The 14,203-nt window shown below is 40.9% G+C and overlaps 1 protein-coding gene across 1 annotated transcript in view; it reads left to right on the top strand.

The window, feature by feature from the left end:
* The first annotated feature begins 1,095 nt into the window (after positions 1 to 1,095).
* Positions 1,096 to 14,203, top strand: part of LOC131065398 (oxoglutarate-dependent flavonoid 7-O-demethylase 1) — a 60,919-nt gene continuing 47,811 nt past the window's right edge. Inside the window, exons 1-2 of the mRNA XM_057999896.2 lie at positions 1,096 to 1,536; positions 1,753 to 1,994. Coding sequence (XP_057855879.2) covers positions 1,267 to 1,536; positions 1,753 to 1,994 — 512 coding nt within the window. The 5' untranslated portion in view covers positions 1,096 to 1,266. The remainder of the gene's footprint in view (positions 1,537 to 1,752; positions 1,995 to 14,203) is intronic.

The following is a 14,203-nucleotide window of genomic DNA, read 5'->3' as shown; positions in this document are numbered from 1 at the left end:
ATGGATTGCATGGGAGAAAGAGGAGCGAAAATGAATTTAAAATTCCTTGGGAAGTGCGAGAGCATGGGGAAGTGAAAGAAATTGAAATCCTTTATATGACCAAAGTTGTTGTATTTAAGGTTCTAAAAGGTGAGAAGGGACAAACCATTTATGATAAATGGTTGATTTATTTCTAATCATGAGGATTAGGATTGTGCAAATGATTAAGAGGGAGATTAGATGGATTAATGAGGGATTAGAGAGCAAGTGGATAAGTTATGAGGATGTGACACGAGGAGAAAAAATGAAGATGAATTTAAAATTGAAGAATAATGATAAGCATGCTTCTAAAAGAATTAATTAGGCTAAATGAGGAATAGAGAAAGTGATTTGTAAGAATCACTCTGGTCAAGTTAATTAATTAGAATTAATTAAGTGGGACTTCTTAGAATTAATGATTTGATTGACTTTAGAAGAATAGGGGAATAATTAATTTGTTTTATAAATTAATCATTGGACTATAGGGACAAAATTAATTTAATTTAATTTAATTAATTTTGAAAAGGATAAGGATAACATAATTAAATAAATTTATTATGTAGAAAAGATAAATAAATTAGATATTTAATTTAATTAATTTTAAATGTCTACACGAGGCTCTTGCCATCATGTAGGCTATAGATAAAGGTGGCGCTCTTGATTGGAAAAAGGCTTCTTTGTAAATCTAATTCACAAATGGTGGTGCATATGTTGAATGAGTATCAATTGGAGGATGCTAATTGACATTTTGTTGTTGTTAAAAAAATATTTGCCTTGAAATGTGTAATTGTTTGATTTTGTTGGATGGCACTGTTCTTGCTTTATAACGCATTCTTGTGATTAATAATTTTTTACCCCTTTTGTGTGAAGAAAAAAAAATACAACTAAAATTAACAATTCTCAAATGCATTTTGATATAATGACATTTTTATATTACTTGATGTCCTGCCATTTCATTAATTTTTCAAATTATTTTGTAATTTGACTGATTGATCCAAATTTTAAATTCTAATTTGTCTCTTGACTCAATTGCCACAAATATTATTCTTTTATGGCAGAACAGTTGTATACAACTGAACAAACATTTTCAAACAACATTTGGATAAAACGACAATGCACATGGGATTCAGCGGTGGATTGAAGTTAGTGAAAAACATGGGAGGATGTCCACCATACCTTGCCCATTATATATTCTGTGTAGGGTGAAGGAGCAAATGGGCTTTAGCTTGTATCAATTATATAAGCATCATGTTTAATTCAGCTGCGGTATTTGATACATCTGAGGGCACTTCGAAAAGGTTTTCAGTTCCTGTTGTTCAGGAATTGGCATCTCAGCACCTTCATAGCCTTCCTGAAAGGTATATCAGGTCAGAAAAAGAGCGCCCAAATGACTTTCCTCTTCAACAGACAGACATCCCCATAATTGATATGGACATGTTTTTGAGCGATTCGGAGTTCTGCAGGCAAAAGGAATTGGAAAAACTGGGTACTGCATGCCAGCAATGGGGATTTTTTCAGGTGGGTACCTTCAAAACTGATTATAAATTAAATAGTAGACTAACAATTGCCAGTTAAAAGTAGTTTGCATAAAAGGACATTTGACAATTTTAAAGCATGATCCTTAAGTGCCTTGCCTTCTATATTCTTGTTTTGTGGATGGATGTTTTAGCTTCCAAATTATCTATCCTCTTAACTGGCTTACTTTGCTAAGAGATATGTATGTCATTATGACAGGCTGTCAATCATGGAATTCCTGTGTCTATGATGGAAAGAATGAAGAAAATTGTGAGGGAATTCGTTCAATTACCGTTGGAAGAAAAGCTCAAGTACGAAATGCAAGAGGCTGAAGGCTATGGCCAGCTCTTTGTAGCGTCAGATAACCAAGTTCTAGACTGGTCAGACATCGTGTTCTTGACAACTCTCCCTACAGAAAACAGAAAAATGAATTTTTGGCCAACAACGCCAGCGGATTTCAGGTACCTAAATATTTATTGATTCAGGCAGCAAACATAACATCCTGACATCATGTTTAATTTATATATGATTAAGAATCGAGTAATTGCCATGTCGACCGAATATAATTTTACATGATATACATATCTTGCTAAACAATTTTAAGTGCATACTCAACTAATCATACCATCTAGGCCATTATAATAGCTTTCTCATAAAATTGTTGCCTTGATTTTTTTTTGAAGTGGGTAATGTAAACTCATAACTGAAAATATTCAGCTCACCTCCCCATTTTTCAGAACTCTGCATCTAACATTATGGGCAAAAGAATTTTTTAGGTAAAATCTCTACAAAGTATGCCATCTGCCTTTAAGACCTCCCTAAACTATTCCAGATGTGTTGGAATTATAATCCCAACTACAGCTGTTTATTCGCTGTCCTGTTTTAAGTGCAGTTCCTTAACTCTCAGTATGGGTAGCATTTAATAGGATTAACTCTTTCCCCTGCTCCGTTCTGTTTTTCGTTGCTTGCTATATAGTGTCTATCCTTCGGTATGGGTTTCCTTCTCCACCGTGTAGGCTTAGTCAGATTTCTCAGCCTCTGTTTTACATATACAATATTCAACATTAACTTTTGTGACATTTTTTTACAGTCTTCATATGAATGATGATAGCAGCTGCTCAGCGTGTATTACATAATAGGTAGTTTGTAAAAGATTTGATATATTCTGCTTTTAGTTTTGTTTTCGATGGATTGAGCTGAATCTTTTATGTAAAAAGGTTTTGGTTTACTAAAAGAAACCGAGCCTTTACTGTGTGACTGGAAAAAGAGAGAACAGAGCTGTGAATTGTGTGTAAACACGTCTATTATCTAAAGTTTATTTTGAGCTCTGATGTGAAATCTAGCATTCCTCAAACATTTGTCCGCAAACAGAGTTGAAGCTCTTTAATTTTAATTCACTTCAACACTTTTGAACGGAGATATGAACTGGAGAGGATTTTGAAAAGAACCCAAAGCCTTTTACTAAAAAAAAACTGCAACAGCAAAGAACAAGGAAACACTATGGAACTAGTCTTAATGCTAGAAGGCCCAATCAAAAAACAGCTGAACAACACATAAACAGCCAACACAATCAAGGAAGTTTGAAGCCAAACCTGTCCAGAGAGCTCTAACCCAAATGGGTCATTGGGTTTCTTTGAAGAATCAATGTCAACCAAAGGAGAAGCATCTGGAATAGTCCTCAACAGAATCCACAACATCAAGGTGCAAACCCTTACCCAAATTCAAAGAAGGATCATGAACCAAATGACACATAGCATCATGCTTGTCCATTAGGGAAGACCCCTTAGATTTTTCAGCAGGGCTTACACTGGAGATCCAAATCATTTCCTTCAATACTAGTCACCGAGTTCTAGAAGGAACTTTATGGGCTATGTACGAGCTTTTCTTTGAAATCCTGGCATGAATTGGAAAAATGTCCAACTCAAAGGTAGTGAGAGCAAATCCATAGCATAATTTGCTCCCAGACTCCCCACTTGGAGTAAAGCTTAGTAGTTTTTAGTAATAACTTTTCAATCTCAACACAAACTCAAAAGCTGGCAAAAACCAATTGTTTCATGTCTTCTATGAGCCTATCAATTCCTAAAGAGGACCCAAGAGCATTAGCAATACCTCTAACAATCTCTTGATTCCAATATTCCAAAGGGAACAGAAGGAGCCTCACTGAAAAAGGGATCAAATGGAATTTTCCTTGGACGCATCAAATCTTGTAATCCATAAATAAATTTGCCAAAGATCGAAGGCCCACAAAGAAAAATGCATTTGCTCTCGTCTAAGGATTGGAAGGAGAAAAGGAACGAACCATCAAACATTGCAACCACCTGAAACTGACGAGCAACATCCCACCTTTTTGAGGCCTAGCAGTGTCAATATTCGGATGGGAGCCAAAATAAAACCTCCCAATGACAGCATTCTCCATAGAAGTAGCGGCTTGTCGACCAAGGCATTAGGAATCCATATTGAGAAGCAAGAGCCAGCTAAAGCAATTTCTCCCTGGCAAGGAAAAGGCACTACATCACTAGGCAAATGATCCCCAACTGATGTGGATAAACCACTAGTCTCAGGTTCAATAGAAGAGACCTCAGAAAACACCTCCAAATGTAGCATGGCAACACCATCATGTACTAACTGCAAGACGGGAGGGGTAACAAGGGACCCAACAGAAGGCACCTCCACAGAAGTAAAAACCATGCTCTCACATGAAGCTTCCTCACATAGCGGCACATTGAATCCTTATAAGATGACCTCTATCCTGTTGTGACTTATTCTTAATAAAGCTCCCAAACTATTTTAGATGTGTTGGAATTATAATCCTATTCCTAACCACCAATGTTTACTAGCTGTCCTATTTTATTTGCAGTTCCTTAACATTCAATACGGGTAGCATTTAATAGGATTGACCCTTTCCCTTGCTCCGTTCTGTTTTCTCTTCTTGTTGTAGAGTCTCTGTCCTTTGATATGGACTTCCTTCTCCATTGAATGGGCTGGTCAGATTCTAATGTAACAGCTGTTTTAATTGTAGATTTCCACTACCTGTCCACTTTGTCATTTTGTAGCTATTTGTGGGTTGTGGGATGTAACTACCTCTTACACAGTCTCTATTTTTGGGTTTTGCATTTTTTTCAGTGACTTCTTATTTAGGAGTTTTTGGTGTTTATGCACAGGGGATGATTTTGGGATACTGGCCTTTCGGTTTGGAGAGGATTTTGGTTCCTATTTGTAATTTTGTTTTTTGGCTTTATGAAGGATGAGTTAATACAATTTTTTGTGTTTTTCAGACTCGACACATACATTATGATTTGGTGAATCTGTTTTGTATATCTATAGATATATATAATATTCTTTTGTTTCTTTAGAAAATGTAGGAGTTTTTTTATCTTGCAAAAGTTGAGAATATCATTGTAAGTGTTGAGAATAAAACTAAACAACAAAACTGAGACTCGCTTGCGAGAATAGAGGTTCAATTTGCACCATTTTTGGTGTTAAGAGTAATAAAAGATGGTCCAAAGGGAAGTCTGTTTGAATTGGGAAGAAGGGGCAGGAGGAATGTAGACCCTTGAATAAATATTGGGGTAGTGTTTAGAAGGCTAGAGGCCCTCGATGCTAGATCACAATTGGATGAGTCTGAAGAGGAACTAGAGAACTTAGTAAAGGCTGCTAGGGATCTAGACCCTCTAGAGAGGCTTATGAAGCATTGATCAAACAAAGTTCCAAAATAAAGGTAGATATTTCAGATTTTAAAGGTGATCTTAATCTTGATATATTCCTAGATTGGATCCAAGAGTTGGAGAAGTACTTTGAGATGGAATACATGGATGAAGATGATCCAAAAAGAGTAAAAATTGCTGCCTACAAGTTGAAGTCGCATGGAGCCCTATCATGGGAAAATGTGTAGAGTTTTAGAAGAAGACGAGGAAAAGAAACATATAAACTTTGGCCTAAGATGTTGAAACATCTAAGAGTTTGATTCTTTCCCTAAAATCACCAACAAAAATTGTTTGAAGATTTTCACAATTCAAAACAATTTTTTTAATTAGTGAAGACTTATACTGAGCAATCTAGGAGGCTTTAAATTCAGATGGATATACAAGAGAGTGAAGCACAAGCAGCAGCCTAGTGTGTGAATGGACTCAAGTTTCAACTTCAAGATGACCTTGCATTGATGAAAGTTCATAGTGCAGATGAGGCATATAAATATACCTTAAAGGTTGAAGAGATACTATACCACAAAAAAAATAGTGAGCATAAAAGGGGAGATAACAATCAAAATAAAAAGAAAGAATTTTCCTTACAAACTACCATGAGTGAAGCCAGAAGAAGGCAAGCCTATGAAGGCTAACTTTAGAGTAAAGGGAGGCTTTAGAGGTAGAGGACAATGATGACTTCCTTTTGGAGAGTGGAAGACCTTGAAGTGTTTTATTTGAGATGAAGCACATAAGGCCATAGATTGCCCTCAAAACCCCAAAAGATTAATGATATCTCAAGAAGAAGAAAAACCTTGGTTAGATGAAGTCGAAACTAAGCCTAAAGAGAACCTAATGTTGAGAAGAAACTTAATAGTTGGGGACAAAGAAACACCCAAATATGATTGGAAGAGGAAGAGTTTCTTCCAAACATGCAAATGTAAGGAGAAAGCGTGCAAGATGGAAGATCAACCGGCAATCTAATAAGGACAAAAAATGGTTGATAAATTACAGTTTGCTTGCATTCTGAACACTAAACCCTATAAGATTTCTGGGTTAAAGAGGAGTCATGGTGTGCTTGTGGATTGATCTTGCCTTGTCTTCCAAATTGGGCCATATGTGGATGAAGTTCTCTATGATGTGGTGCCAAGGGATGCATGTCATTTGTTGCTAGGTAGGCCTTGGCAATATGATAGGAATGTAATTCATCAAGGTAGAAAGAATACCTACGAGGTTCAACATGAAGGAAAAACACTCTTGAAACCATGAGATGAAGGAGTATTTGAAGTGGCAGCTTTTTCTGATCTAACAAAAGCTAGATTTGAGCTTGAAGAGAAAAGTGAAGTTCTAGATCAGCGAAGAAGGGAGTTGAATTTTTTTTTTGCAGCAAAAGAGACAAATGATTTGAAGAGTGAGGTCCAACAGAAATTTGAGGCTGACCTGCAATGAAATTCAACGAATACAATTATTGATGAATGTCAAAAGGTAGATGTTGAAATTTCAGTTGATTGTAATGTGGTTGAATGGAATAGAGAACTATGGGGATATGAGCATGATCATAATAAATCTTCCATCAATGTGATGAGAAATTTGGTTAAAAGTGACTGTTTAACTCAATAAAACAGCTGTGATGTGAATTATGATTGGAATGAGAGAAATTGTATTGTGTCTGTTAATGATGTAGTAGTGATTGTTTTTTTTATTCTACATAAGAAAGTTTGCATAGCTTTACTGGTCCTACTCAATGGTGGAATCAGCACTGGACTCCTCTCTCGAAGAAAAATAAGAGTAGCTAAATTTAGAAAAAGCTCAGATTGTGCCATGGAATCCCAAGAGAATACCTTGATGGCCTATTGAAAGGTTTGCACTCTCGTATGGGTGGCAACATAGTTTGGTTCTTCTGAACCAAGAGGTTTAGACTTTTCCAAGTTGGGGAAGTTAATGCAACGACTGTTTTAATTGTAGATTCCTAATTTTGTAGCTATTTGTGGGTTGTGGAAAGTAACCACTGATTTAGGCAGTCCCTAATTTTGGATTTTTTAATTTTTTTTTTCCTTTGGTGACTCCTTATTTATGAGGTTTTGTTGTTTGTGTAGAGACGATGATTTTTTTTTCCCTTTGGTGACTCCTTATTTATGACGTTTTGTTGTTTGTGTAGAGACGATGATTTTGGGGTGTTTGTCTCTCAATTTGGAAAGGATTTTAGTTTCTATCTATAAATTAATATTTTTGGCTTGATGAAGGATAAGTTATATTGTGTTGTTTGTGTTTTCCAGACTTGACATATACATTCTAATTTAGTGATTGTGGCATATACATTCTAATTTAGTGAATCTATTTTTCTTATTGGTAGGTTTAAATATGTATGGATGTATGTATGTACTGTTTTTTGTTTTTTCAGAGAATGTATGCTTTTTTTAATCTTGCAGAAGTGGAGTATTTCATAGAGAGTACTGAGAATAAAAATGAACACCATCACCGGGGCTTGCTTGCAGAGGTTCAATCTGCATATGATTTTTAAGCCCTTATTTTACATAACAATATTCCACTTTGACTTTTGTGATAGTCTTTGTATGAATAATGATAGCAGCTGCTCGGTGTATTACTATTACATAATAGATAGTTTGTAAAAGATTGAATATATACCACTATCCAAGAATCCTGATTTCACAAGAGAGGTAAGCATGTTGACACTAGATATCATTTTATGAGAGAGTTGATCAACAATGCAGAGATTTATTTCGAATTTTGGATGTCCAAAGATCAATGTGCAGATACCTTCTGCAAGGCGTTGCAAAAAGAAATTGTTGATGTGTTTTTTAGGCACATGCGAACACAGAACAAAATGCCCAAAAGTATCTTATCCTCGCTTGATCAAAATCTTCCCAAATGCTAAACTATGTGATCAATTGGAAGACTCCAAGGATCCTAATGTTGGGTCATGATGTGTGGATAAGCACAATTGGTTGTTGTGATTGTTGTTTCTTCAAGGGGTCTTCCATTAGACATAAATGCTTGAATTGCTGGAAGTTAGATTCTATCTACTTGCTTGGAGAATGAAAAAAAAGGGCCTAAGGCAGAGGGTTTAGGAAGTCTAAGAATGTAGGAACAATAGACAATCTTTGGTGAAACTCGACTAAACCTTGCTTTGACATGCAAAGCAACAACTCCACAAAGCTTAGTGCAATCTCCTAAGGTAAGCATATGATGTTCAAATCACTATCAACAACAAGGATACCATCAAGGCAATGCATATCAAAGAGTGAATAGCAATTGGAGTTAAGCTTATTAAGAATTCCAGTTGACCACACAAGGCAAACTTACAATCAGCAAAGTGCTATTGGTATGGATAAATGAATTTCACCATTAATAATTCACAACTCCTATCATTCATCTAATCAACATGAAAGCAAATGAATTGAGAAGTTGAGACCATGCAACTTGTTGAAATAACACATTAATTCACCATAGCTTTAATGAAATCAAATGCTCTTTACAACAAGATTTTGGCAACAATCTTTGCCTTCTCCTAATCTAACTTCTATTCTAATTGCTAACTAGCTATTATCTATTGATCAATTCCTAACTATTCTACTATTAACCTTTACAAATGAGGAGATTGAACCCTTTATAAATAGCTCTTTACAATAGGTGGCTCAAATTGATTTACGATCAATGGCCGAGGTTGCATGATAGAAACCCTAATTAGGGTTTGTTACAATAAACTTCCTTCTGACCAATAAGATCGTTACAATGAATTGGACATATGTCCATCTTGATTTCTAACTAATGAGAGAATAGGTTTGGTACATAAAATAATATTTGATGAGACACCATGTGTCACTTGCTCCACCATGAGATGAATCAGATTCATTGAACTTGGACTTGCTGATGTGGAAGTAACTTGATCAGTTGATGATGAGAGGATGCCATCTCAGCTTCTTCTGAAACTATCTCCATTCCTTGATCACGTTCACTCTTCTTTACTCTAACTTGGAGTTTTTAATTCTTGTGATGCATTCCCAACCTCAACCTTTGAATCTTGAAGTACTTCCTTCCTTAACCTTCTTTGATCTTGAACTTCTTTGACGTAATTCCTAACCTCATGTATGGAATCCTTTGTTTGGTGAAATTCCTATGATGCTTCCTCATTTCGATTGAGGTTATGATGATCTTTACATGGTGCTATGTTGCCTTAACCCCCTCGCATACTCACCATGCTTGTAGAGCACTTAGAAGTTCAAACACGTGGTGATTCCCTTGGAATGTTCTGATTATTGTGTTGAAAGGTTCTTCATCTCTTGGAATACCTGTGAAGTCTCCTTCATGATGCAACATTGTCCTGATCTCCAATTTGCCTCTTTGAAATGTTCTTGGCTGATCCACGGCCGTTGGGGACGGGGAGACGGGGGGGTGCGTGGATGGGCTTTGGGGATGGGGGGACAAAGGGAATAAGTTTTGGGGACGGGTTTCAGGGACAGGGGACTTGGGCCTAAGGGGGGGGGGGAATGTGTTTCTGTGGAACACTGCAGTTTTTTTCAATGCTCATCATGACACAAATTCGTCCTTCCTTCGTGTAACTCTCGAATGTTGCAATAACCTTTAATTCCTTGAATGTGATGAACTCTTTATGATGCTGACATGCTTCCTCATGCATCAGACCTGAAAATGACCGAGTTTCATTTTGAAAATGATGTTCTCAGTTCTGAAATCTGATCAATATATTGGTGAAATTCACCTAATTTTGAATGTATATCTTCTACACCAATTAATGATTTTGAAAAAATCACCTCATATCAGAGCTGGGATGAACAAATTAGCTTTATATATCACCCCCCTTCAATTCTGGAAATCAGAAAGTGTAAAGTTCTGAGTCTGATTGCATTTATTTATAGTCTGATTTTTTTTAAGTCTTTCAAGACTAACTTTATATGTTTCTAGGTCTGATCTCAGACTTGACTTTAATGTTCTAGGATCTGATTTCCCTTGCCCTGAATTCGTACTCACTCCTGCTAATGTGAATTTGCTTCTGCTTTGCTGTAGCCTGCTTTGTCTTGTATCAAAACTTTCAATCTGCTTATTAGTAATGTCCTAGATATGATGTAGATCTAATTTTTGTTTACCTCACTGAGTAAACAGGAAGAATACAGAAACTGAACAGCAATGTACAATGCAAATATAAAAGAAGTACCAGAATAAGCTTTCCATTAATGTCAAAGGATGTTCATATTATATCCGTCGTCAACAATACATCTGACACGGCTAACATTACATGTCTCAACACCTGGAGGTGGTACAATATATGACTGCCGAAGGGGTACGACCCAACCGTCGCGACTCCAACTACCTACCCGTCGGCTAACTAACTATTGATAATTAACATTACTAACTATACACTTTTTCCCGATAACATCATCCCCCCCAAAAAAGAAGTCGTCTCCGACGACTGACAACAAAATGGAGACAATGTAATATAAATATACAACCAAGTGAAAGTCAAGGAGGGGGCTGAGGAAGCGTCCCTGAAGTCGAAGGGTGAGATGCGGGTGTCTGGGCCGCCAGGCGGGCGCGGAGCTCATAGACCTGCTGGGTGCGCGCTGCCACATCCCGCTCTGCTACCAACACCTTCTCTAAGGCAGTCTTCACCATAAGTGCAGCCTCCAGTAGCTCCCTCTCCTTGGTATCGGCGGACTCCGTCATGCGAACTAACTGAGCCTAAACAACATCTAACTCCTGCTGGACGAGACTCCGCGCACTCTGTTCCTCTGAAAGACGGGCGTCCACCGCAACCTTCTCTGCGCGGGCTGCCTCAAGCTGTGCGACCAACTCTGATCTCTCGGCTGCCCACGAGGCTTGTTGCCTGGCCATGTCCTACTCTAACTCCACTCGAGCAGCCTCGCGAACCGCGGACTCATGCTGTGTCTGGCGTAAGGCATAGTAGGCCTCCCTGTAAACCTGCTCAATCTCCCGGACGAGAGTCATCACTCTACTCTCCACGACGGGCTGAGGCACACGCCAAGCCTCCAACATCGCATCCGTCTGGGTAACTGGCCACCCTCGTGCCTCAAAACATGAGGTGAAAGCTGCTGGACAGCCGTCTCGCATAAACTGGAGGACCTGCTCTAATTCCTCCACAACCTGCTGTAGAGCCCGTGTCTGAGCTGCGGCCACCACTTGCCGACCCCTCGTCACCATATCTGCCAGATAAACCTCAATATCCTCTCCATCTAGCCCTGATGTAGGTATAGGAAGCCCACGTGGTAACTCAAAAGTCTCCTCAACCACACCAACTGCATCCTGCTGGCCCAATGGTGTCTCCCCCGCCCCCTCAAGTGTAGCAGTCGCCTGCTCTGGGCCGGTAGGAACACCCTCTCCAAGGACCTGTCCCTCTGCTGGTGCCTGCGTCTCCGCCGAGGAATCCTCCAGATCCACCACCTCAGTGGGAGGCTCTCGCCGAGATGAGAGTACAGCTGCTCCTACGGGTGGCGTCACTGTCATTTGGAATCTCCGGGTCAGCCAACTCCCCATAGCCGCCACCGATGGAACTGCACTCAACACCTCCGACCCTCTCTCCCCCTCGGAAACATGTCCCGCGATGGGCTCCTCCAACAAGGAGGCAGCAACCGTCACCACTGCATCGGATCCCACGACGTCCAGTCGTACCTGAGGCTCCGTCTCAACCATCTCCTCTGCCACGCCTCCCTGCGGTGGACCACACAACTATGCCGTGCTGTCAGTACATGCCTCTGCGGGAGTCGGTCCTGCGGCTGGTATGGCGGAAGGTGCTGCGGCCGGCTGCATGGGCCTGAGTGTAACGGGCATGCGGCTCTGTCCAAATGCCGGAATCGAAGTACTGCCCGCGGAGGACCCCACAAGTGTGCCAAGTGGGAGTGTGGGTGGTGCAAACAACACTCGCTCTCCGGCGGGCTCCATCCTCCCCTCGTCTGTGGCCCGACTACTACTGTCGTCCTCATCCTCCGAATCCTCGGAATCCTCTGCACTGCTAGAAGTTTCTCGCCCACTATCTGGTTCTGCTGCGGTGGTCTCTAATACCCGTTTCCGCTTCGCGGAAGAGTGTCCAATATCCAGATGTCGCCAATGCATGATAGGAGGCTCACCCTCCGCCAAGGGTCCCTGTGGCCGTACCTCCAACTCAGCCTCTGGCACTGCTTCCCGCGTAGCCTCCAAGAACAGTCCAATGGCATAGTGGGGCATGTAAAAGGTGCGCTGCTCCATCATCAAGAATGCGCACATCCGCTCTGATAACAAGGTAGCCCAATCATAGACGACTCCGTTCATCAACCCGTTCATCAATACTATCTGTGGTAGAGCGATGTCTGATGCCCTACCCGACCCTGTCAACCTGCTTTTGATGACGTCCATAATGCATCGCCAATGCCCCTCTGCGACAAAGGACCTACGCATCCCACGACCCTTCGTGGCGTCTATGATGCTCGCCAACTCTGCTGGGGTCAAGTCTCGGGACACTCGCCTAATCCAATGTTCCTTTTCTTCCCGTGTCATCTTTTTCGGCTTCAAGTCCACTTTCTTGCCATGTATGCTTGGGATGCCAAATACTCTGGTGAAATCTGCAGGTTTGAAGGATATGGTGATATCCTTCCCCAAATACTCAAATGTGCTCGTCCGTGAGCGGCTATCAAAGGTATCAACCATATATCGCAATGCTCCCTCGTACTCGCGAATGGCGAACACAGGCATCCGTATAGCCCATTCTACCCCTGCTCGGCGAAGACTTGTTTTCACCAAATTATCATCCGGCGTGTCTTGCCACCATTTCCGACATTCCACCCCATTCAATCCCTCAAAGGTGATATTCTGTGAAGTGGAGGTGTTCTTCCCTCGTACAGTGGGCTGCTGTGGTATTTTTTTCTTCTGCCTGGCTTCCATCGTGCCGCCTGCTATTCGAACACCTGAAGGAAGAATACGTGCATCCGGCTTCCTATGGCTGCTATCCTACAATTGTTTTTTCCAATTTCTTTTTCCCGCGGACTCCATTAGCTTCCTGTAACTGATTCTTGATTCTAGCTGTAGTAAAAAAAAACGGCTAACTGCCTCCAGGCACCGAAGAGCGAAGACTGTGCGGTGCGTTTTTTTTTTTTTTCAAGCTTGTTCGCACAGAATCCCCCTTCCTCCTTTTACCGCACGGTAGCTTCCTTCTTTGCCCAAAATTCGACTTCCTTCTTTCTATCGCACGGTAGCTTCTTTCTCTCCACGCTATTCGGCTGGTACATCGGATTGGGTTCACCTTCTATCGCACGGTAGCTTCTTTGGCATTTGACTTCCTTCATTCCCCCGCGGCATCTCCTTCGTGCGGCGTTCTTAGCGTGCGGTAAGAAAACCTTTTCGTCTTCGACGCTTTTCTCTCCCACTGCCTTCGGTTTCCACCGCACTGTGGCTTCTTCGTCTTTCCCTCCCTTCGGCGGCTCTTGTTTTCCCTTACCGCGTGGTGGCGCGGGGTTGCTCCTCCTTCGCGTGTCCTGTTTTTTGCTTGCGCTGCGTTTTACCTTCTTCGTGCGGTGTCTTGTCTTGCTCCGTTTTATTTCCCTTCGGCGTTTTATCTCCCTTCGGCGTTTTATCTCCCTTCGGTAGGCGTGGCTGTGCGGTGTAGGCGTGGCTGTGCGGTGTTCTATTTGCTTCTTCGGCTGCTTGTGCGGTGTTCTATCTGCTTCGTGCGGTGTGTTTGTTTTCGTGCGGTGCCTTTGCTTTATTTCCAACCTTCGGCATATGCTTCCACCGCACGGTGGCTTCCACCGTCGGTGGCCCCCCGCACGGTGGCTCCCACCGTCGGTGGCCCCACCGCACGGTGGCGTCCACCTTCGGTGGTGTCCACCTTCGGTGGTGCCACCGCACGGTGGTGTCCACCGTTGGTGGTGCCACTACGTGGCCACCGTACGGTGGCCCTTTTCCTTTGTTTTTTTTTTTTTTTTTTTTTTCACAATTTTTTCCTTTATATATTTTTTCAATTTTTT

Source organism: Cryptomeria japonica, chromosome 5, assembly GCF_030272615.1.
Source record: "Cryptomeria japonica chromosome 5, Sugi_1.0, whole genome shotgun sequence".
Classification (NCBI taxonomy): Eukaryota; Viridiplantae; Streptophyta; class Pinopsida; order Cupressales; family Cupressaceae; genus Cryptomeria; species Cryptomeria japonica.
The sequence above is the reverse complement of the archived record's forward strand: the minus strand, read 5'-3'. Positions and strand labels throughout refer to the sequence as shown.